Consider the following 24377-nt stretch of genomic DNA (forward strand, 5'->3'; position numbering starts at 1 on the left):
AATAATTTAAATTTTTCATTTAGCCCTTGGGCAGCTTACAAGCCAATACTAGTCTGGCCAAGTAGAATGGCATATTGAAATTTACCCTGAGACTTTAATTTTTAATGTAGCCAATCCATTGGGATCACTTATCAGGAAAGATAGTCCCCTATTAACCTCTGTTAGGATAGATATTTTAAAACGTAACTCTACTTCAAACTGAGGAAATCCTTTGAATGTAGCTACCCTGAACATTCATTCAGTTCATTTGATAGCTAATGACAGATGACATCTTGCTACACTGTGTGCTTCACAGGATTAAAAACAGGAATAGGAAATATGCTCACACTTTGTTAAGTACATACAGTAGAAGGTTCTGCACCTAAAACCCAGATATCCAAGCATACTGTAATAACTACCTTAAAAGGATTGCAAAATGCCATGTGGCTAGAGAAAGGAAATGTCCTCTATTGTATATGATTGTGAGGGTCAGAGAAGGGTTCTGTATTGAACTGACGTCTGCCTGGAAATGGGCCTTGGTGAACTGGTTGCATTTTAATGCACGGAAATGATTGTTAAAAGAAAAGGCATAAAAAATCATCATCAGTGAATAAAACCCTGTGCATTTGTCCCAAAAGGAGTGAGTGGTCCACTTTACTGGGATCTGGAGAACTCATAGGGGTACAATGATTGAGGGGTCCAGAACAGGGCTGAGATCATCCTGGGAAAGGCCTTGAAGGACTTTGTTTTTCATTTGGCAAGCAGTAGGGGCCATTAGCATTGATGGAGCAATGATATAAGAGGTACATTGAAAATATGAAATATTTGCAGGCAGAAAGGCCCATCATTGATTGTAGTCTTCTTCAGGTGAAGAGACAAAGTGTTTAATTTGGAAATAGTAGTTGAATTGGGGGAGGATAGACCAGAACAATGTTCTCAGTTTATAATCTACGGTTGGAACTGGAGGCTGAGGGTAAGAAAAATATTTAAAAATGACCAAGATTTCTATCTGTAATGCAATTCACTCTCTTAACATTTGTCAGTCTCCTCTATGCATCAGCACTGTGCTGGGCACTGGGAATCCAGGAATCTGCAAGACAGATGGGGTTCCTGCTCTCAGGGTACTGCATTCTGATGGAGAAAGAGGCATAAAATAAGCTAAGAAGTTACCAGGAATAAAGAAGCCATGAATATAAATAGAGAAATTAAGAGAAGGAACTGGTTTGATGGGGATCCTGATTGACTTTAACTTTTTGTCCTAAAATTGAATATTCAATTCCTGCTCCAGATGATTATCTATATAATTATTTCTGGTACTATTTTTTCTTTCCTTCTTCCTTTTAGTGTACTGCTGAGTAATGCAATATGTATCTGATTTCTGAGGGTGCCTTAGTTTCCTCACCTATAAAATAGAGATCTGCCCCTACAATAATTTTACATTGCTCACAATTTTGTGGATCACTGATTGGGAAGGTCTTGGTAAAGCAGTTCTCTCCCATGGCACTCAGTCAGATGTCAGCTTAGCTGGACAAGATGTACACAGTAGCTCCCTCACATACTTAGAAGTTGACAATGGCCATCAGCTGAGGTTCCAGGGGCATTTAATGTAGATCTTCCAGAATGATAATCTCAGGATAGACAGACTTTTTTACGTGGTAGCTGACTTCCCCCAGAGCCAGGATCCCAAAAGAACCAAATGGAAGTTGCATTGCCTTCCTTGGTATAACCCTGAAGTTATGTTACTCATTCTGTTCCTCTTGGTTACAAGGGAGACATTAAGTGCAGCCCACATTCAAGGACATAGACACCAGATCTTGACTGTTGGAATGTCAATGAATTTAAATTTATGTTTTAAAGCTGCCAAGGCATAATAATGTTATTGGCCTCATGAGGTTGTTTTGAGAGCTAAATGACATAATATTTGGAAAACTGTTAGAATAGCAATTTTTGAGAATGATGGTGGTGGTAGAGATGATGAGAATGATGATGATGATATGAAGGAGGAGGAGGAGTAACTGATCTTTCTACCATGTCTTTTGTTGTCACTGGTAGATGGAATTTGGGGCAGGAAGAACCATTGTTCTCACACAATCCATCTTTCTTATGTAATGGCTGTTAAGATTTTTTTTTATTTTTTTATTTAGTAAATATAAATTTTTAAAGTACAGTTAATGGATTACAATGGCTTCCCCCCCCCATAATTTCCCTCCCATTCACACCCCTCCCATCTCCCGCTCCCTCTCCCATTCCATTCACATCAAGATTCATTTTCAATTATCTTTATACACAGAAGATCAGTTCAGTATACATTAAGTAAAGATTTCATCAGTTTGCATCCACACAGCAACACAAAGTGTAAAATACTGTTTTAGTACTAGTTATAGCATTATTTCACATTGGACAACACACTAAGGACAGATCCCACATGAGAAGTAAGTACACAGTGACTCCTGTTGTTGACTTAACAATTTGACACTCTTGTTTATGGCGTCAGTAATCTCCCTAGGCTCTAGTCATGAGTTGCCAAGGCTATGGAAGCCTTTTGAGTTCGCCAACTTTGATCTTATTCTGACAGGGTCATAGTCAAAGTGGAAGTTCTCTCCTCCCTTCAGAGAAAGGTACCTCCTTCTTTGATGGCCCCGTTTTTTCCACTGGGATCTCACTCGCAGAGATCTTCCATTTAGGTCTTCTTCTTCTTCTTTTTTTTTTTTTTTTTTTCCAGGGTGTCTTGGCTTTCCATGCCTAAAATACTCTCATGGGCTCTTCAGCCATATCCGAATAATTTGATGGTGTCGGGTCGTAGATTTAAGTCTTTAATCCATGCTGAGTGGATTTTTGTGTAAGGTGAAAGGTAGGGGTCTTGCTTCATGGTTCTGCACGTGGAAGTCCAATTTTCCCAGCACCATTTATTGAATAGACTGTCCTTACTCCAGGGATTGGTTTTGGATCCTTGATCAAATATGAGTTGGCTGTAGATGTTTGGATTGATTTCTGGTGTTTCTATTCTGTTCCATTGGTCTATCGATCTGTTTCTGTACCAGTACCATGCTGTTTTGATAACAACTGCCCTGTAGTATGTCCTGAAATCTGGTATTGTGATGCCTCCGGCTTTGTTTTTGTTGTACAAGATTGCTTTAGCTATTCGAGGTCTCCTGTGTCTCCATATGAATTTCAGCATCATTTTTTCCAGATCTGAGAAGAAGGTCTTCAGTATCTTGATTGGTATTGCATTGAATGTATAAATTGCTTTTGGGAGAATGGACATTTTGATGATATTGATTCTTCTAATCCATGAGCATGGAAGATTTTTCCATTTTTTGGTATCCTCTTCTATTTCTTTCTTTAAGGTTTTGTAAATTTCATCTCATAAAACCAATTTTTTCGTTCAGAATTGGATATTTAATTAACCAGGGAATAAAAAGATTACAGGTACATTAGAACCATCCATGTCTCAACAGTTTGCAGCTGAAAATTTAGTGCCATTGCATAATCACAAACTGGTTTGGTATGTATTCCATAATGGTTCTGTAAAAAGACTGGTTATATTTACAGTTTTCCAAGAATGAGGTAAGGTATTAATGCCCATTAAATGAAAATATTAGTGAATCAGGATAGAGGGTTTGGTGTTTAGAGCTGAAATTATTGGCATTTGTGCCAGAATTCAGTGTTTTCACTCCTCAAATGGACAGAACCTGCCTCTCAGCATCCTGCCTGCTGTTTCCTTCACCATCGTTCCCCATAAAGAGCAAATGCATGCCTCAGTACCCCAAGGGTTCAGACCACAATCAGATGCTAGCTTATACCTAATTTTACTTCTGACTGACTGCAGTAGTAACAAAAATAATGAATCTCAATTCTGATCTCTAAATCTTCCTCCCAAATACTGAAGTTGTATTTTCAAGCAGTCCCATTACTGGTTATGAAAACATCACCAAAGATCTTAAACAGCTCAGCTAGTTGTGAGTCATTCATTGAAGGGAGCATTACTACCGATCTAATTACCTTCATGGATAGAAAGAGAAAAGCATCTCAAGACATCAAAATCAGCCGCTGTTCTGTTTAGTACAAATATCTTAAATATATATGGCTTGATGCAATTATTTCATGGGCCATAATGAAACACTACAATTGTATACCTACATGTTTTATTCACCATTCAGCTTGCACTCCAAATTATTGATATGCATATTATCAGAGACATTTCAAGACTAGTCTCACTTCCACTCAAAGAATATATATACTCCATTGCATTGAGAGGCAAATACACACAACATTTCAATGTTCTAATCTTTATAATATAAAAAACATATTTACAGAAGCAGCAAACATTTTTCATTTAGGGAAGTCATCAGATCGGGGCATCTGGCTCTCTGGAATCTAGCCCTGCACAAACCACTGATACCAGAGAGATGCTAATGGATCTCTAAAGTTCTTAATAAAACAACAACAAATATGTGAGAACCTCCCATGGCCCCGGTAACTGAAGGTGATTTGACCCTGATGTGGGAAAGAAACAGATGGTAAAGTTGAAAAAAAATTTTAGGTGGGCCCCTTCCTTCTTCCACATTGGGAAGCCTGGTGCCCACACCCACATAAATCCCTACTGGCAAAGAGGCTGGGATGTTAGGGCTAAATGAGCAGCATCAGATGGGCACTGCCTCAGGAGACATCAAGTGGATGGTCTGGATCATGAGTGTCCCCTGCAACTCCTGTTCCCTGAGGGCTAGGTAATAGCAGCTGAAGGAAATGTATTTCTCTAAGCACAGAAGTGCAGAGAATTCCACCAGCATTTCCTGTCCCATTAGCATGAATCCAACATAGGGTGTTGGCATTATGCTCTTTTCCAAAAACCCTCTTCAGCCCGAATAGTTAACATGTTCACCCTTAGATAAATAAAAAACTTGAAATTAAAAATTTTCAAAAGACATGCATAAGGAAATAGGAACTGATTTGGAAAATCAATAAGATTGCTTAGGAAGGCATCTGTTCTAAAGGAACAATAAGGAAAGGAACAGCTTAAACCTGATGAAGTGTAATTAGTGAACTAGACACGCAAGGTATTCAGAAGACATATCAAATGTTGCCCAGAGGTAAAGAAGTATGTTGGAAACATGAAGTTAAATCTGAAACCCTAAAAAAGAATCAAACAGAAATTCAGAGGATGCAAAGTATCATTTTTTTAGAGTTTTAGTAAATTGGGTTTGAATGCCAAATAGCTTCAGTGAAAAAACCAATTAGTGAGTCAGTAGATCATGTCAGAAACTCTCAGAGGGCACCAGGAATAGTCAGGGAGAGGCAAAACATAAAAGATAAGTGAAGCAATATATAGAATAGCATTTCTGGATGAACATTCATATAAAAAGCATCCCAGAGGGAAAGAAAATAATCAATAGAAGAAGAGAAAGAAATATTTGAGAGAATAATGACTGAAAATTGCCTAGAAAAGGGGAAAGATCTAAGACCTCAGATTGACAGGTTTAGAACAGTGCAAAACACAGTGGAAAAGGGAGCAATATGAATAGGCCATAAAGAAATTCATGTGAAACAAAGTTAGAAAGGAGTTCTAAGACCAAATCAACTGTTAAGGGTAAGAATTCGACTGATGGACTTCTCAATAGAAAGAATACAGACTACAGAGTAACATTTTCAAAGTTTTGAACCAATATTAAGAGAAACCATTATTTAAATAGGAGTGTGAAATAAAGATACGCTCAGACCTACAAGTCCTTAGAAGTTTTAACATCAGGGGTCTGTCTTGTGGGTTAACTCCGTGCTGTGGCACAGTGGGTTAAGCTGCAGTCTGCAATGCCAGCATTCCAAATGGGAGCCAGTTCAAGTCCTGGCTGCTCCATTTCCAATCCAGCTTCCTGCTAATGCACCTGGGAAAGCAGAGGAAGATGACCCAAGTTCCTAGGCCCCTGCACCCATGTCGGAAACCCAAAAAATGCTCCTGGCTCCTGGTTTTGCCTGACACAGTGCTGGTCATTGTGCTATTTTGGGAGTGAACCAGCAGATGATAGATATCTCTCTCCTTTTTTCTCTCTGTAACTTTACCTTTCAAATAAATAAATCTTTTAAAGGAAAAATATTTAATATGTAAGAGCTTCTTTGGGGACATTCTCTTTTAATATTTTTTTATTTGAAATGTAGAGTTACAGAAAGAAAAGGAAAGACAGAGAGAGAGAGAGAGATCTCCCATTTGCTATTTTACTTCCGCAATGGATGCAATGGCGTGGTGCCAGAGCCAGGAGCCAGGAGCCAAGAACTTCATCCAGGTCTCCCATGTGGATAGCAAGGGCTGAAGCACTTGGGCCATCTTCCACTATTTTCCCAAGCCATTAACAGGGAACTGGATCAGAAGTAGAGCAGCTGGGATAAGAACTTGTGCCCATGTAGGCCATCTGTTTCACAGGCAGCAGCTTAACCTGCTGTACCACAATGCTGGGATTCTCAGAAGGATTTTACAAGACAGAGACACATGGGCAGCCAACAGTGACTGAAAATCTCTGCCACAACGGCTGCCCAGGCCTTGGAAGCACTCTCCACTCTTTCCTCATCCCACTCCATGAGCAAGAAGAGTTCCCCACAGTAAGCATCCAAACAGGGAAGCCTTTTTGTCCCCAAGAGCCTAAGACTCCTCTCTCAATCAAGAGACATCTGCTGGCCTGCCCTGGGGAACCCCTTCTGCTCCCATAGGCAGCTCCATTAGAGACCAATGAAGTCCTCACTGAATGAGATAAATCAAGAAGACAAACAATACAGCAGAAACCACTCCCAAACGAACCAGCATAAAAATCTAAACACATAGCAATGACTTCAAAAATTGAAACACCATTAGAACAGCTCCCCAGAATGGACAGAACCAGTATGATAAACCTAAATAGAGGTATTCTCTTTCAGAATAAAACATGTAAACTAGACTTACAGTTTCCTAACATAATGACCACAATGTCTAGGGTACAATTAAGAACCACTCATTATGATGAAAACCAAGGAAATCTCAGCTTGAATGAGAAAAGATAATCAATATGGAAATGAATCATGGGTTAGAATTATGTGACAAGAATTTCAGTCATCTTAAAAATGCTTCCATAAGCAATTACAACAGATGAAAAAATAGAACATGTCAGAAAAGATATAGAAATTATTTAAAAGATCAAAATGAATATTATAGAATTGAAAATTTTCTAAAAAGCAAATAAAAATCTCACTAGAAATATTGGCTTAGTAGTAGAGTAAAGGAGACAAGATGGCATCAGTGAACTTGAGACCAGATCAATCATGTTTACCAAATCTGAACAAGAGAAAATAAACCCAAAAACATTGAACAGAGCTGCAGAGACAGTAACAAAAGATTCACAAAGCAAAAGCTGCAGCTACAGTAACAAAAGATCCAACACTTACAACCCTGGATCTCAGGAGAGTAGTGGAGAAGATGTGAAGAAGTTATGTCTAAATACTCCCAAATTTGGTGAACGACACAAACATACAGATTCAAGACACTGAACCAATCCTCAACAGATTAAATCCAAAGAAAATCGTATGGAATCACATGGGAATTAAACTTCCAAAAACTAAAGAAAAGGAAAAAAAATCCTTGAAAGGAGCTTCCTACGGGAGGCATTGTTTTTAACAACAGTGGATTTGCCATCTGAAACCATGGGAGTCAGAAAGATGTGAAACATTTTTTACATGAGGAGAGTTGTCAACCTACAGCCTATATCCAGAAAATTATCCTTTAAGAACTAAAGAGAAATAAAGGTGTTTTCAGATGAAGGAAACTACATGGATTGTTGCTAGCTGTCTAAAAATTTGCTAAAGGAAGTTCTTAAAACCAAAAAGAAATAATGAAAGAATCTTGGAGCAATGGGAAGGAAGACAGAATAATAGAAAAAATAGAAATATAGTAAGCAATTCTTTTCCTTAAGAACTTTATAAGTCATATTTGGTGAATGAAACAAGAATTTTAGTGCCACATATGATTCAGAAGATAATATTTAAAAGGAGAGAGGGCAAATTTACATGGAAGTGAAGGGTACTTGACTGTACTTAATAAAATATTGGCAATAGACTGTGATGTGTCACATATGTATATATAATCTCAAAAATTTTTGGAACCAGATAAGGTGATCTTTTGAAAAATTTTTTATTTACTTATTTGTAATGTATTTGAGTGGAAGGCGCACACACACAGAGGGAGAATGCTCCCATCTGCAGGTTCATCCCCTAGAAGTTCACTTCCATCAGGGCCAGGCTGGAGCCAAAGCCAAGATTTGGGCAGAACAGGTCTCTCCCATGTGTGGCAGAAACCTGGTTACTTGAGTCATCACTGCTGCCTCTCAGGAAACCAGTAGCAAGAAGTTAGAGGCAGGAGCAGGAGCTGAGAATCAAACCCAATTCTCTGATGTTAAGCTTGGGGTTCTTAACTGCTGGGCTAAGCGGCACCCCGTACACTGATCTTTTAAGGTCATTTTAACATGAACTTTTTGAAGTACTCCAATACTGTAATACACAGAGCAACCATAAAGAAAACTGTACAAAGAGATAAATCATCATTGTCATTATTATTGTTATAAATTAAGATGGAATCCTAAAATATAGATCCAGTGATTTTTCACAAAGGTGTAAAAGCAATTAACAAATAGTGAGGGAGCAATTGAACATCCATAAGCAAAAATGTGAACTTAACCTACATCTCACATTTTATACAAAAATTAATTTGAAATGGATGGTGAGGGGGCTGGCACTGTGGCATAGCAGATTAAGCCTCCACCTGAAGTGCAGGTTCAAATCCTGACTGCTCCACTTCCGATCCAGCTCCCTGCTAATGTGCATGGGAAAGCAGCGGAGGATGGCCCAAGCAGAGGATGGCCCACATGGGAGATGCGGAAGAAATTCCTGGCTCCTGGCTTCAGATCCGCCCAGCCCCATCTGTTGCAGTCATTTGGGGAGTGAACCAGCAGATGGAAGATTTCTCAGTCTCTGTCTCTCCCTCTCTCTCTAACTCTGCCTTTTGAATAAAATAAATAAATCTTTAAACCAAAAAAATGGATTATGACACTTAAATGTAACACTGTAGACTTAAACTATGAACTTTTAGGAGACAAATAGAAATAAATCCTAAGGCAAGGAACACAAGGCAACACAAAGATTTCTAAGACTACACTAATAGCATGCTCTATTTAAAGGAGACAATGGTAAGTTGAACCTCACTGAAGGAAAATGTTTTGCTTTGCAAAATCTTATGAGAAGAGAATGAAACAAAGAGACTGGGAGAAATATTGTCAAACTATATATCTAAGAAACTACTATTATCAAGAATAAATATAGGCATACTTCAGAGATTCAGCAGGCTTGGTTCCAGATCACCTCCATAAAGCAAATGTTACAATAAAGTGAATCACTTGAATTTTGGATTTTCCATTGCATGTACAAGTTATACACATAGAGTAACTCATTAAGTGTACAATAGCATTGTGTCTAAAAAATGCACATACTTAATTTTTAAAATAGTGCCTTCTTTAAAAATGCTGACTATCCTCTGAGCCGGTCAGTGAGGTTGTTGGTGGAGGGTCTTGCTTCAATATTGATGGCTGCTGTCTGATCAGAGTTTTGATTTCTGAATTTTAGGAGGCAGTGGCAACTTCTTAAACTAAGACAACAATGAAGTTTGTTGCATCAATCTGCTCTTACGAAAATTTCTCTGTAGCACTTAATGCTGTTTGTTAGTGTTTTACCCACAGTAAAAACTTTTCTTTAAAATCCTTATTTATTTGAAAGGCAGAGAGGCAGAATCAAACAGAGAAAGATCTTCTATCTGCTTGTTTTCACCCCCAAATACTATGACCTAACACATAATAGTCAGTACTGACCAGACTGAAGCCAGGAGTCTAGAACTCATTCTGAGTCTTCCAGATAGATAATAAGGACCCACATACTTAAACCATCACCTGCTGCCTCCCAGGATACATTTTAGCAGGAAGCTGGAATCAAGAGCCAAAACAAGGCTGGTGCTGCGGCTCAATAGGCTAATCCTCTGTCTGCAGCGCCAGCACACTGGTTCTAGTCCCAGTCAGGGCGCCAGATTCTGTCCCGGTTGCCCCTCTTCCAGTCCAGCTCTCTGCTGTGGCCCGGGAGTGCAATGGAGGTGGCTCAAGTGCTTGGGCCCTGCACCCGCATGGGAGACCAGAGGAAGCACCTGGCTCCTGGCTTCGGATCAATGCAGTGTGCCGGCTGCAATGGCCATTGTGGGGTGAAGCAACGGAAAAGGAAGACCTTTCTCTCTCTCTCTCACTGTCCACTCTGCCTGTCAAAAAAAAAAAAAAAAAAAAAAAAAAAAAAAAAAAAAAAAAAAAAAAGAGCCAAAATAAGACTCAAACCCAGGCACTGATACAGACTGTGGGGTGTCCCAAGTGACATATTTGACTGCTGGACCAAAAGGCTGTTCCTCCCATAGTAAAACTTTTTTCAAAATTTGAGTTTTTTTTTTCTCTCTCTCTCTTTTTTTTCTTTTTGAATTATTTTACTTAGTGTAGGGTTAACTTTATGATGATTAAGTAAACTGAAAGTAGATCTTTGTAAAAATTGTGAGTGGAAATGAGAGAGGGAAGAGGAAGAAGGGTTGGAATGTGAGTGGGAAGGAGGGCAGAATGGGAAGGATCACTATGTTCCTAAATCTGTATGTTTGAAATACATGAAACTTTGATAACTTTAAATGAAATTTTTAAAAATTGGAGTTAGTCCTCTCAAATTCTAAAGCTACTTTATCAACTAAGTTGGTACAATTCATTGTCATTTCAACAATGTCCACAGCATTTGATCTCAAAAAATGACTTTCTCTGTTCACCTATAAGAAGCAGCCCCTCACCTGTTAGGTTTTATAGAGAGACTGCAACTATTCAGTCACCTCTTCAAAATCTACTTCTTTTTGTTATTACTATTATTATTTAAATATTTATTTATTATAAAGGTAGAGTTACAGATAAAAAGGCAGAGAGAGAGAGAGAGGAAGAGAGAGAGAGAGAGAGAGAGAGAGGATGGCTGCAATGGCTGTGTCAGGCTGAAGCCAGGAGCCTCCATCCAGATCTCCAATGAGGGTGCAGAGGCCCAAGGACTTGGACCATCTTCTGCCTTCCCAGCCACATTAGCAGGGACTTAGACCGGAAGTAGAGCAGCTGGGACTATATAGGATGCCAGCATTGCAGGTAGCATTTAAGCCTTTTTGTCATGACACTGGCCCCCCAGGCTCCACTTCTAACCATGGTTCTCTTGCTCTTTCTACCACATCTGCAGTCACTTCCTCCACTGAAGGCTTGAATCCTTCAAAGTCATCCATGAGGGTTGGAATCAATTTCTTCCAAACCCCTTTTGCTCTTTTGACCTCCTCCTGTGAATCATGAATATTCTTTATGGCATCTGGAATGGTGAATCCTTTCCCGAACATTGTCAATTTCTTTTTTTTTTTCCAGACCCTTAAAGGAATCACTATCTATGGCAACTATAACCTTACAAAATGGATTTCTGAAGTAATAAGACTCGAAAACAGAAATTACTTCCTGGTCCATAAGCGAGCTACAGAATGGATACTGTGTAAGCAGGCATGAAAAAGAAATATTATTCGCATATATCCCCATCAGAGCTTTTGAGAGGTCACATGCATTGTCAATAAGTGGTAATGCTTTGAGAGGAATCCTTTTTTTCTGAGCACTGGGTCTCAACAGTGAGCTTAAAATATTCAGTAAACCATGTTGCAGAGCAGATGTGCTGCCATCCAGGCTTTGTTGCTTCATTTATAGGGCACAAGCAAAGTAGATTTATTTTAATTCTTAAGAGCTTTAGGATTTTCAGAATGGCAAGTGAGCGCTGCATTCAACTAAGTCACCAACTGCATTAGCCCCTAACAAGGAACTTGACCTACATTAAAATGTGTCATTCCAACATTCTTTTAGGTCAATTTTACCCTTACTGTACTTTTACTATCCATTTTTCTGATCTTTTGTTTATTTAAATAATGAATCTGAAATAGACATGTAGCCTAGTGGTTAAAACACACATGTCCCACATCAGAGTGCCTGGGTTAGATTCCCAACTCCAGTTCCAGACTACAGCTTCCTAATGGTGCGGACCCTGGGAGGCAGTGGTAAAGGCCCAAGAAATTGAGCTCCTTACACCCATGTGGGCAACCTGGATTGAGTTTTCGGCTCCTGGCTCTTGCCCCAGCCCAGCCCTGGCCATTGCAGGCATTGTGGAAGTAAACAAACAATTGGGAGTTCTCTCTTTCTCTGTCTCTTCTTTCCCTCTCTCTCTCCTACCCCGAATTGAAAATGAATTAAATACAAAACATTTTGCTAAATTTTATTTTACTTAGAATTTTACTTATGTATTTCAGAGGCAAGAAGAGAAAGGGAGAAAGAGACAGACAGACACACACACACACATACACACACATACCAAAAAAGAGTGCTTCCGTCTGCTGGTTCACTCCCCAAATGCCTGCAGTAGCCAGGGTTGGGCTGGGGCCAAAGTTGGAAATCAAGAACTCAATCCAGATTTCCCAAATGAGTGACAGGAACTTAATTACTTTGAGCAATGACCACTGCCTCCTAAGGTCTGCATTGGCAGGAAGCTGGAGTCAGGAATCAGAGCCCAGGTAGTTTGAAATATAAGATATGAAGGGCTGGCTCTGTGATTCAGTAGCTTAATCCTCCACCTGCAGTGCCAGCATTCCATATGGGCACCAGTTCTAGTCCCAGCTGCCCCTCTTCCAATTCAGCTCTCTGCTATGGCCTGGGAAAGCAGTAGAAGTTGGCCCAAGTGCTTGGACCACTGTGCCTGCATAAGAGACTGGGAAGAAGCACCTGGCTTCTAGTTTCAGATGGGTATAGCTCCAGCCATTGCAGCTGTCTGGGGAGTGAACCAATGGAAGGAAGACCTTTCTCTCTGTCTCTCCCTCTACTGTCTGTAGCTCCTCTGAAATGAATAAATAAAATCTTTTTTAAAAAAAGAAATAGAAGATGTGAGCATTTTAACATTGGCTACCTGCCCACTCCCTTGCCAATTTTTTAAAATTTATTTATTTTATTTGAAAGGCAGAGTTACAGAGAAAGAAGGAAAGACAGAGAGATCTGCCATTCGCAAGTTCACTCCCCAAATAGCTGCAATGACCAAGGCGGGGCCAGGCTGAAGCCAGGAGCCAGGAGCTTCCTCCAGATCTCCCACATGAATGCAGGGGCCCAAGCACTTGGGCCATCTTCTACTGCTTTCCCAGCACATTAACAGGGAACTGAATCTGATGCCAATGTTGCAGGCAGTAGTGGCTTTACCAGCTCCAAATTTACCAGCAATGCCAGCCTCCAAACTTTATAAAATCCAATCTGAGATTTTATATTTGAATTGCTGGATTTAACCCATTTATTCCCAATCATTAGAACTATTGTGTAATTACTGCTATTCCGATTGATTTCAACCAAGGTTTTCAGTTTTTAAAAATTTCATTTTCCATCCTCTTTTATTATAAAATTTTCTTTAATATCAGATAAAATAGATTTTAAGGCTAAACCATCATATCAACAATGGAAATCATCAAAGAGAAAGAAAGCAGTAAAAGACAATGAATAAAATACACAAGCATCTAACATCATAATATGAAATGCACGAAACAACCTGGAACTATGGAAGGAAACTGAGGAATCAAGAATTTTAATTCAAAATTTAAAACATTCATCTCAGAAACTAATGGATGAAGCCATTAAAAATAACCAAGTGTATAAAAAATTTTATTAGCAATATTCTTTCACTTTACACTCAATGAACAGATGATTATACTTTATGGAGATGTATAAAACATTTACAAAGATCAATTATGTATTAGGTGGTAGAAGAAGCCTCAATTAATTTTATAGAATATATTCTCAATTAGTATACAATAAAATTTGTTATTAATCTAACAAAAAGGAATTTAGAAAAAAATCTCTTCTGTCTAGAAACTGAAAAACATACTACTAAATACCCTTGAATTAAAGTAGAAATTATGAAGTAAGACAATGAAAGCAGTATGTGTGAAATATGCATAACAACAATATTGCAAATTCTGGAAATAAATCTGGTGAGACTACAGGAAGATATTAAAAATTTATAAGTGTGATGGCAAGCACACTGGTGTTGGTCAAATTATATTCACATTTTGTCTATATATTTAAAATATTTAAAAACTTACAAATTAAGTAAATATGGATCAGATGTGGTGAAAGTATGACTCAGACAAAAATGTAGAGAATATTAAAATATCAAGACAGGAAAATATGTGGAAGAAAACAAATGAGGTAAGTGCTTAGCAGAAGCTAATAAAAAGTAAGATAGTAAATCCAAAGAAATGAGAAAAAGGAAAGGTAAGGATAAGAACATAAATCAATGAAATAGAGAACAAAAATCAGTATCAACAGTTAATAAAGCAAAGGTTGACTCTTTCAAAAGATTAATAAGAAAGCAAATATCTGATGAGACTGAACAAGATAAATCAGAAAATAAAGTAGAATGAAGAAATATCTACAAAAGCAAATGTTTTTAAAACAATCTTAAAATTGTGAATGAACATGTAGCAATACATTTGAAATGCATGAGAAAATGAATTAATGTCTCGAGGAGAAATAAATGTTAAAATGGAAATAGGCTTTCAGCTAAAGATTGTGACATGGTAATAAAATGACTCGCTCAGCAAAGCCCTTTCAGGAGAAGGATGGGGAAACCAAGAATGGAAAAAACAGGTAGTGTAATCTCAGTGATTACAAAGTGTTATCAGAAGTTAAATACAGACTGAAGCAACAAGATACACTTCACCCCATCAGATGGGCTAAAATTAGAAAACAAAAACACCAAAGTCTAGCGCTCTTAGGGATTATTGCTTCTCAGGGATACCAGAGCCCATTCCTTTCCTCTGATCTAGGGCATTGCTTGGGAATTCTGCCCTCTCCCTTTGTCTTTTATTGAAAATTCAATTGGCACAGAGCTTCATCAGAAAGGACAATGGATGCATTGCTTGATGAAATTTCTTTTTTTTTTTAAATTGCTACTTTTTAAAAAAAATTTTACTTAAAGTTTACGAATTTCATGTATTACCTATATACAGATTCAGGAACACAGTGATACTTGTCCAACCTACCCTCCTTCCCGCACACACTCCCACCATTCTTCCTCCTCCCTCTCCTATTCCCATTCTTATTTTTTACAAAGATCTATTTTTCAGTTAATTTTATACTTATAAGATTAACCCTTCACTCAGTAAAGAGTTCACCGAATAGTATGAAGGAAAAGAACCACTGTTCCTCAACACTTGAGACAAGGGCTGTTAAAAATCAAAATGAGCGTCCTCTCTGACATGTTAAGCCCCCTTATGCCTCTCTGACTTGCTGCTCCTCTTCTCCCTAAGGTTATCACTATCCTGATTAATAACACCATGGAAAATACAAATGGAATCATAGTGCATACTTTTTGTCTTGTTTTGTTTTTGTTCACCGTTATATTTATGAGTTTCATCTATATGCTTATATATAGCAATAACCCTTCCATCTTCTTCGCATATGATATTCTATCAAATGTATGTTGCACAATTTATTTGTCCATTCTGCCATTTATGGACATTTGGTTTTTACTCCAGATTTTGTTACAAATAATGTGACATGATCATATATACAATTTATCTTTATTATTCATGTATTCTATATTTCTGATTCAACTACTCATTAAAGTTTATTTGTAATTTCAAAATCAACATTCCCACAACTTTCTCTGTCATTCAGGGACGTACACAGACTGGCAAACACTTTGCATCTCCCACAAGCTTGTTCCCAGTTCAGGCTGATCAAAGCAAAGCTGCCTTCTTTTTTCAGCTCTCATATTGTAAACAAGTATCCTTTTTGCCTTTCCATTTAGTGCCATGTTTTTCTTCTTTTTATGCTCTTTTTTTTTTTTTGGAGGGGAGGTCATTTTGTTGTTTACAAAGACCCCCAAGTGCAGGGCCAAAGTGCCATATAGTGTTCCTTACCATAGGGAGACTGTGAAGGTGCCTTATGAAGAAAACACATATTACAAAAGCTCCACAACATGCATGAGTTATATAATCCTGTTAGCAGTTAGCTCAGTGTTAATTAACCAGCAGTGTATATTAAATAGGGTATCTTTAAACAGAAGCACACATATATATTGATCAGTTGATTAAAAATTTATGATCAGAGACTCAATTTTGTGACAGGAATCTCACCTATATTTCCTCCAGGAGCAGTGATTTTTTTTAGAGCATTTCTATTGTGAATAATAAAAGTCAGCTTATATATGTATTTTATTTTATAAATACTTAGAAGTTGTATTCATGGGTCATATGATTGACCTATTGTTCCACATTAGTAGACAGATAAAGAGTTTTCAAAGATATTCCATTTATGCACACTCCCACTGGCAGTGTGTGAGAACTCTCATAATTCCATATCTTTTTCAACCCTTGATGTGGTAAGGTTTTTTGTCATCTTGTTGATTTGTAGTACATCACTCTGTGGTTTAATATGCTTTTTCCTGATGATTAATGATGTTTCAGCATCTTTTCATGAGTTGCTTATTGATCATTCAGATGCCCTCTTTTATGAAGTGCCTGTTTAATCTTTGCCCACTTTCAAAATTGGGTTTTCTGTCTTTTTCTAATTGACTTTAGCAGTCCTGTTAATGTCTGGAACCAGTCTTTTATTGGTTATATATATTACAAATAATTTCTCCCACTCTGCAGCTTACCGTTAATTCTGTTAATGATTTTTTTTTTTTTTGACAGGCAGAGTGGACAGTGAGAGAGAGAGACAGAGAGAAAGGTCTTCCTTTGCCGTTGGTTCACCCTCCAATGGCCACCGCGGTCGGTGCGCTGCGGCTGGCGCACCGCACTGATCCGATGGCAGGAGCCAGGTACTTCTCCTGGTCTCCCATGGGGTGCAGGGCCCAAGTACTTGGGCCATCCTCCACTGCACTCCCTGGCCACAGCAGAGGGCTGGCCTGGAAGAGGGGCAACCGGGACAGAATCCGGTGCCCTGACCGGGACTAGAACCCGGTGTGCCGGCGCCGCAGGCAGAGGATTAGCCTAGTGAGCCGCATAATGAAGTTAAATTTATCATTTGCCTATGTTTAGTATTTTCTGCTTGTTTTTACAGTCTGCTTACCACTGTCATAAAGATATTACTCTGTTATCTTCTACAATCCACCTGAAATTTCTATTTTTATCATGTGAGTTATTAATCATGATTTAGTGTATTTCTATAGTGATATATAGTTACCATAACAAAATATGTTCAAAAGGTTGTCTTTTCACACTTTATCTCTGATAATGCTTTGATGACATTGTATCATTCCTATCCTTTTACTTACTACTTGTTCATAAGCTTATAATTAATGCATGTCTCCTGTAAACTCTATATAATTAGATTTTGATCTTTTATTCTAATCTAAGATCTTTGTCTTTTAAATATATTATTTATCTACTTATATTTAATGTAATTCCTGATCTATTTGGGTTTACATCTTTCCACTATTTTTCACATCTGTTTCATGTTCAGTTCTTCCTCTTATTGTTTTCATTAAAGTAATAATAAAGTTGTACTAATTGTTAAAATTCTCTTCCATATTAGCTTGCCTCTTATATACTCTTTTACTTTTGTGTTTTATGATTACTATAAAGAGTTCAGTGTGAATCCTTGACTTTTCAGTCTAATATAAATGGACATTTTTACTATTTTCTGGACAATTCTAGGATCTGAAAATATTTTAGTTGCTGTTGCTTTCTCCTTCCCTTTGCACTGATTGTCATGTATTTTAATTTTACATGTATTTTAGACCATAAGTAGTCTGGGTGCTCGTGACTGTGGGAGGTTTGTGTGCCGGGACTGTGAAAACACTGAAGCTGTGTGGGAGGACTCAAGGTATGGCTGGACATTGGCCAGTCACTGTGGGAGGCTCTACACAATCAGGACTTCCTGGTTACCTGGCAAGGGACATTGTTGAGTAATCTGAGCTTACACTGAGGACTACCTAGATTCTTTGTGTGGTCCTTGTGGCACAGCAAACAAATAATATACTCACTGGGGCAGGCGCCCAGGCACTGGTCTCCTTCAAGGAGAGGAGCTCAGCTAAGTCTATGCCAACAGACAAGAATAAAACTCCCCTCTGATGAAAAATAAAAATTAAAAATTAAAAAGGAGATTTACCACACCAAATCTGAGTGTGTCACCTCAGACACCCTTCACCCTGGAGCACTGAGCAGAGCTCCCTGGCCACACCCACCACATGCTTCTAGGTATTCCTGAAAGCAGACACTCCACTGATCCATCTAGATATAATCCAGAGGTAAAGTCTCCACAGTGAACAAAGCAAAGAAGAAACCAACGAGTATCTCCACAAATGTGGGATAACAAATGCACCAGTTCAAGAAACAAGAATAAAGAAAACAACATGACACCCCCAAAAGAATGCACTTCAGTTCTAGACTGTGAAGATGATGAGATTGAAAAAATGCCACAAATGGAATCCAAAACATTGATCATAGGATTACTTAGAAGTAATCAGAAGCAAATGCACAACTAATGAATTCCATACATGACATGAAAGAAAATTTCTCCCATGAAATTGAGATCTTAAAGAGAAACCAAATGAGGCCGGCGCCGTGGCTCACTAGGCTAATCCTCCACCTTGCGGCGCACCGGGTTCTAGTCCCGGTCGGGGTGCCGGATTCTGTCCCGGTTGCCCCTCTTCCAGGCCAGCTCTCTGCTGTGGCCAGGGAGTGCAGTGGAAGATGGCCCAAGTGCTTGGGCCCTGCACCCCATGGGAGACCAGGATAAGCACCTGGCTCCTGGCTTTGGATCAGCACGGTGCGCTGGCTGCAGCGCCCCGGCTGCGGCGGCCATTGGAGGGTGAACCAACAGCAAAGGAAGACCTTTCTCTCTGTCTGTGTCTCTCACTGTCCACTCTGCCTGTAAAAAAAAAAAGAGAGAGAGAGAGAGAAACCAAATGAAATCTTGGAAATGAAAAATTCAATAGAACAAATAAAAAACAAAAAAACACAGTGGAAGCCTTAACAACAGAATCAGTGAAACAGAAGAAAGAATATCCAACTTAGACGACAAAGCACAGGAAATTATACAATAAGACCAAACACAAGAAAAAGAAATTAGAAAAATAAAAAACACTGTTGGGAATCTATAGGATACTATCAACAATCAACAAATGCTGGTGAGGATGTGGGGAGAAAGGTACACTAATCCACTGTTGGTGGGGATGTAAACTGGTAAAACCACTATGGAAGTCAGTTTGGAGATACCTCAGAAATCTGAATATAGACCTACCATAGGACCCAGCCATCCTACTACTGGGTATTTACCCAAGAAAAATAAAATAAGCAAATAAAAGAATTATCTGCACCACCATATTTATGCAGCTCAATTTACATAGCTAAGACATGGAATTCACCTAAATGCCCGTCAAGGGAAGACTGGATAAAGAAATTATGGGATATGTACTTTATGGAATACTACATAGAGGTAAAAAAAATGAAATCTGGTCATTTGCAACAAAATGGATGAATCTGGGAAACATCATACTTAGTGAAATAAGCCAGTCCCAAAGGGACAAATACCATATGATCTCCCTGATCTGTGATAACTAATAGAGCACCTAAAAACAAATCTGTAGAATGAAATTGACACTTTGAGAAGCAATGACTTGAACAGCCCTTGTCTTGACTGTTGAAGAACTTTTTTAAAAATGGAGAATGGGACTGGGAATGGGAGAGGGAGTAAGAGGTGGGGTGAGATTGGGGGTGGGAGGGCAGGTATGGTGGGAAGAATTACTATATTGCTAAGATTGTACTTATAAAATTTGTACTGATTAAATAAAAGGTTTCTTTGAAAAAAAAGTATCTATCATGAAATCAAATGGATGAATGAAAGATATACTTTTTTTAAATGCAAGATTTTTGAGTTTTCATGAAAAATGAAAAAATTTGTCTACCCCAAGTCCATGTGTCCTACAGATTTAATTGGACTGCACTTGTAACAGACTCCCTACAAGGAAATGTCCTTCCTACCAGCCAGAATCATTTCTTTCTGTTCTCTTTTGGCACCAAGGCTGAATATCTGTTGTGCATTTAATACCACCCCTGCTTGGCTCTCTTTATATGCATTGTATGCTGGGCACGCTAGCATTGGATTTTATGCTCCATGTTAATAGGTTCTAACAATGGAGTGGAAAACAAGATAGAAATAAGCCCTGACCTCAGAGAACAAACCAAAAATCATATAAATAATTAGGATTATGATAAGTAGTCTGAAGGAAAAGTACAAGATGTTAAAGAGAGAAATCATAAAATGTCTCTAATTGGAAGGGAGGGAAGGTTCCTGCAAGAAAAGTTTATTTAAGCTGAAATCTGAAGATACAGCAATTCAGCCGGATGTAGGTATGGGCATATATGGACTGCTGTTGTTTGATGGGAGAGAGATGGTCCAGGAAAATAAAATAGCACATGCATTTGTACTGAGCTGGGGAGAGTTAGGCAGATCTGAGGACCCAAAGAAAGTGCATAGGTTGGAACATCGATATGGACAGAGGCTATGTTGTATTTGGCCACTGGGTCTAGATGGTCTTGTAGAAGACCAAGTGGGCCGGCGCCGCGCCTCACTAGGCTAATCCTCTGCCTTGCAGCCCTGGCACACCGGGTTCTAGTCCCGGTCGGGGCGCCAGATTCTGTCCTGGTTGCCCCTCTTCCAGGCCTGCTGTCTGCTGTGGCCAGGGAGTGCAGTGGAGGATGGCCCAAGTGCTTGGGCCCTGCACCCCATGGGAGACCAGGAGAAGCACCTGGTTCCTGCCATCCGATCAGCGCGGTGTGCTGGCCACAGCACGCCGGCCGTGGCGGCCATTGGAGGGTGAACCAACAGCAAAGGAAGACCTTTCTCTCTGTCTGTGTCTCTCACTGTCCACTCTGCCTGTCAAAAAAAAAAAAAAAAAAAAAAAAAAAAAAGACCAAGTGGCTATGGAGGACCAACACTTATTGTGTGAGAACTTGATGGTATACAGATCTGGCACTCTGAATCTTCTGGCTGAAATAATTTGTTACAATATGAAATGAAATTAAGGATAACATGTCTAGCAGACTTCTATCTAGGTAAATAAGCTATTGACTTGGTCACCATTGATGAGTCACCATTGGGTTAATTTTTATGCTTTTGTTTCCTCCTCTGCCTTAGCTGCAAGTGTCCCCTGCTTGGAAGAGTGTGGGAAGCTGACTTGGAAGCTTGTCGACTGCTTATTCAGAGTCTGCAGCTACAGGAAGCCAAAGGCAGCCTGTGTGTGGAAGATGAGGGGCAGATGGGTGACTTAGAAGGAGCTGCCTGGGCAGTGGCTCCCAGTGTCCCTCCCAGTCCCCACTCTGAAGATGAGAGGACGACCCTTCTGCAAGCTGACCAAGAGTGGAAGGCTCATCATACCCCCTCCCCTCTATGCAGAGGAGGCGAACAAAAAGAGGTGTGTCCTGTCGGCGTGGCCTTCACAGGAAGGCCTGCTCTGGTGGGTGCTTTGGGACCATGCTGTACACAGAAGCAGCACATTTTGGGCAGGCTTATCATCAAACCACACAAACTTGGAAAAGTTTTTTTTTTTTTTTTTTTTTTTTGACAGGCAGAGTGGACAGTGAGAGAGAGAGACAGAGAGAAAGGTCTTCCTTTTGCCATTGGTTGACCCTCCAATGGCCGCCGCGGCCAGCGCACCGCGCTGATCCGAAGGCAGGAGCCAGGTGCTTCTCCTGGTCTCCCATGGGGTGCAGGGCCCAAGCACTTGGGCCATCCTCCACTGCCTTCCCGGGCCACAGCAGAGAGCTGGCCTGGAAGAGGGGCAGCCGGGACAGAATCCGTTGCCCCGACCGGGACTAGAACCCGGTGTGCCAGCGCTGCAAGGCAGAGGATTAGTCTAGTGAGCCACGGCGCCAGCAAACTTGGAAAAGTTTTAATAGCTATTGAATATGATTACAAAATTAAATAGAATTTTTATAGAAGAAATTTTAAACAGAGAAGGACAAGCAGGGAAAATGTTTAACATATTTAGTTTTATTTTTATACTAATATCATAGCTAGATTTAGAATATACAGGCTAATATAGAACTACTTTATATAGGCCACATTATACATGTCAAATATAACTTACAGTTATTATCAATATCCCATCCATGTCATATGTGACATTTAATTATATGTTTAGAATATATTATATTATTACTTTATGGAATTAAGCATTCAAGTATATGTCTACATACTACTAATTTTCTTTACCAAAATCAGATCATAATAAATGGTTGTAATGTGTTTTTTCATAAAAGAACAAGAACTAATATTTGGCCTGGGATATACGTACTACAAATGAAAATGTGGTTTTATTTGATTCTTTATGCTGGAGGCAGACTTGCATGAAGAGAGATGACCTCCCTGGCCTGCTGTCTCCTCCCCTGTCTTTCTCTTCCTCTCTGCTCCTATCCCTCCCCTCTGCCCTCTCTCCCTGTCTTCCCTCTCGAGTCTCCCTCTCTCTGTTCTTTCTCTCCTCTCTTTTTCTCTTGCTCCCCACCTCTCATTATAACAAAAGTCCTTTCAAGGAAAAAGAGCTCCAGGAACTTTGTCCTGATTTCACCGTATTCACTGTAGTCCTCAGGGCTCTTTGTGTGGCCAGGTTACCCGGTATTTTGAGCATGAAAAGGAAACAGAAGCCTGGAGGCTAGAAGAATGTGCTGCTTGGCTGTCTCATGGTTGATTTTAGACATTAAACCCTTCCCTGGGCCTTTGCCAGAACTCACCATGAATGGCTGGGGAGAGCATTCCTCTCCCCACCCCGCCCCATCACAGTTCACATCCTGTCTGCAGATCCGTGGTCTTTGCAGAGTGGCCAGTCATGTACTTTACTGGAACATGACATTTAGTCACAGCCTTCTGGACTGCTGAGAAATTTGACCCGCAGTCTTCTATGTGAATCGAATGAGCTTATGAGAACCCAGGCTGTTGTCAGTCTGGAATCGTTGCTGGCCAAATCACATTAGGTTCAATATGGAACTACAGATGATGGATCTAAGCTGCTTTGTTAATACAGCCACTGCAGGTGGAATCTTCCTGTTGACCTAAATAACACAGAGCAATTCTCCAAAGGTTAATATACTAAGTGAAAATTGTGAATATAATATAATTAGTGAAATATATTTAGTGAAAATAAAATATATATTTTACTGAAAATTGCAGTGGAAATATACAGAGCTTAGTAAACAATGTGCATTTCAAATAGGTTAAAATATGGGAAAGTTTTTAAGGGGAAAATGAGGAAGATGACTTAAATTGTTTTGAAACAATTATCCTTGGCTACAGGTGTAATAAAGGTGGTGTCAGTAGAAGCTTGCATAGGCAGACCAAGATCTACAGGGCAGACATCCTTGTAGAAGTATTTTCTGTGTGAAGTATTGGTGATTTTGTAATAGTTCTAGTTATTAGGCACACATGTGTGAGGTCTCCTCCTCTATAATCTCCTGGATTTATTTATATTTCTGTTAGGGATTGGTATTTTGAGACTGACCACTTTCTCACTCCCCAGCTTGGCCTCCAGTGGTTTAAGCAGAGATGTTGAAAATCTGCCGCCTGCTGCAAGTGGATGGGTCGAAAGCATCTATTCTGATGGAGCAAAGTGTCTCCTAAACATGGGGGTGAAAGCCCTGGAAGGAAGAAACTGCGGGCGACCAGGCTGAGCCTTTGAAGGCAGGGCTTCCAAAGTAGGCTCCCAGCAGGTGCTTCATGCAGGGTCCTGATGGAGGTCAGGATTGATTCCACCGAGCTGGTGTCTACCAGGAGTGCAGTCCCTCCCTGTAAGTGCCCATCCATGGAGAGTCCCAGCTGAGCCACCTGTAATGAAAGATTAACAAGGGAACAGATACACATTTATTTAACATTAAATTTTGGCTGGCACCACGGCTCTATAGGCTAATCCTCCGCCTGCGGCGCCAGCACACTGGGTTCGGGTTCTAGTCCCGGTCTGGGCACCGGATTCTGTCCCGGTTGCTCCTCTTCCAGGCCAGCTCTCTGCTGTGGCCCAGGAGTGCAGTGGAGGATAGCCTAAGTCCTTGGGTCCTGCACCCACATGGGAGACCAGGAGAAGCACCTGGCTCCTGGCTTCGGATCAGCGTGGTGCGCCGGCCACAGTGTGCTGACCGCATCGGCCATTGGGGGGTGAACCAACGGCAAAGGAAGACCTTTCTCTCTATCTCTCTCTCTCACTGTCCACTCTGCCTGCCAAAAAATATATAAATAAATAAATAAAAATAAATAAAAAATAAAAAATAACATTAAATTTTATGTGAT

General features: G+C 39.7%; 1 protein-coding gene across 2 annotated transcripts in view; it reads left to right on the forward strand.

The window, feature by feature from the left end:
- The window catches only part of DISC1 (DISC1 scaffold protein), a 354676-nt gene that overhangs the window by 299471 nt on the left and 30828 nt on the right, over positions 1-24377 (forward strand). For both annotated transcript variants that reach the window (XM_008268257.4, XM_051821450.2), the window contains exon 11: positions 21243-21519. In XM_008268257.4, the coding sequence (XP_008266479.1) occupies positions 21243-21519 (277 nt within the window). The remainder of the gene's footprint in view (positions 1-21242; positions 21520-24377) is intronic.

This window comes from Oryctolagus cuniculus, chromosome 13 (assembly GCF_964237555.1).
Source record: "Oryctolagus cuniculus chromosome 13, mOryCun1.1, whole genome shotgun sequence".
In the NCBI taxonomy this organism is placed as follows: domain Eukaryota; kingdom Metazoa; phylum Chordata; class Mammalia; order Lagomorpha; family Leporidae; genus Oryctolagus; species Oryctolagus cuniculus.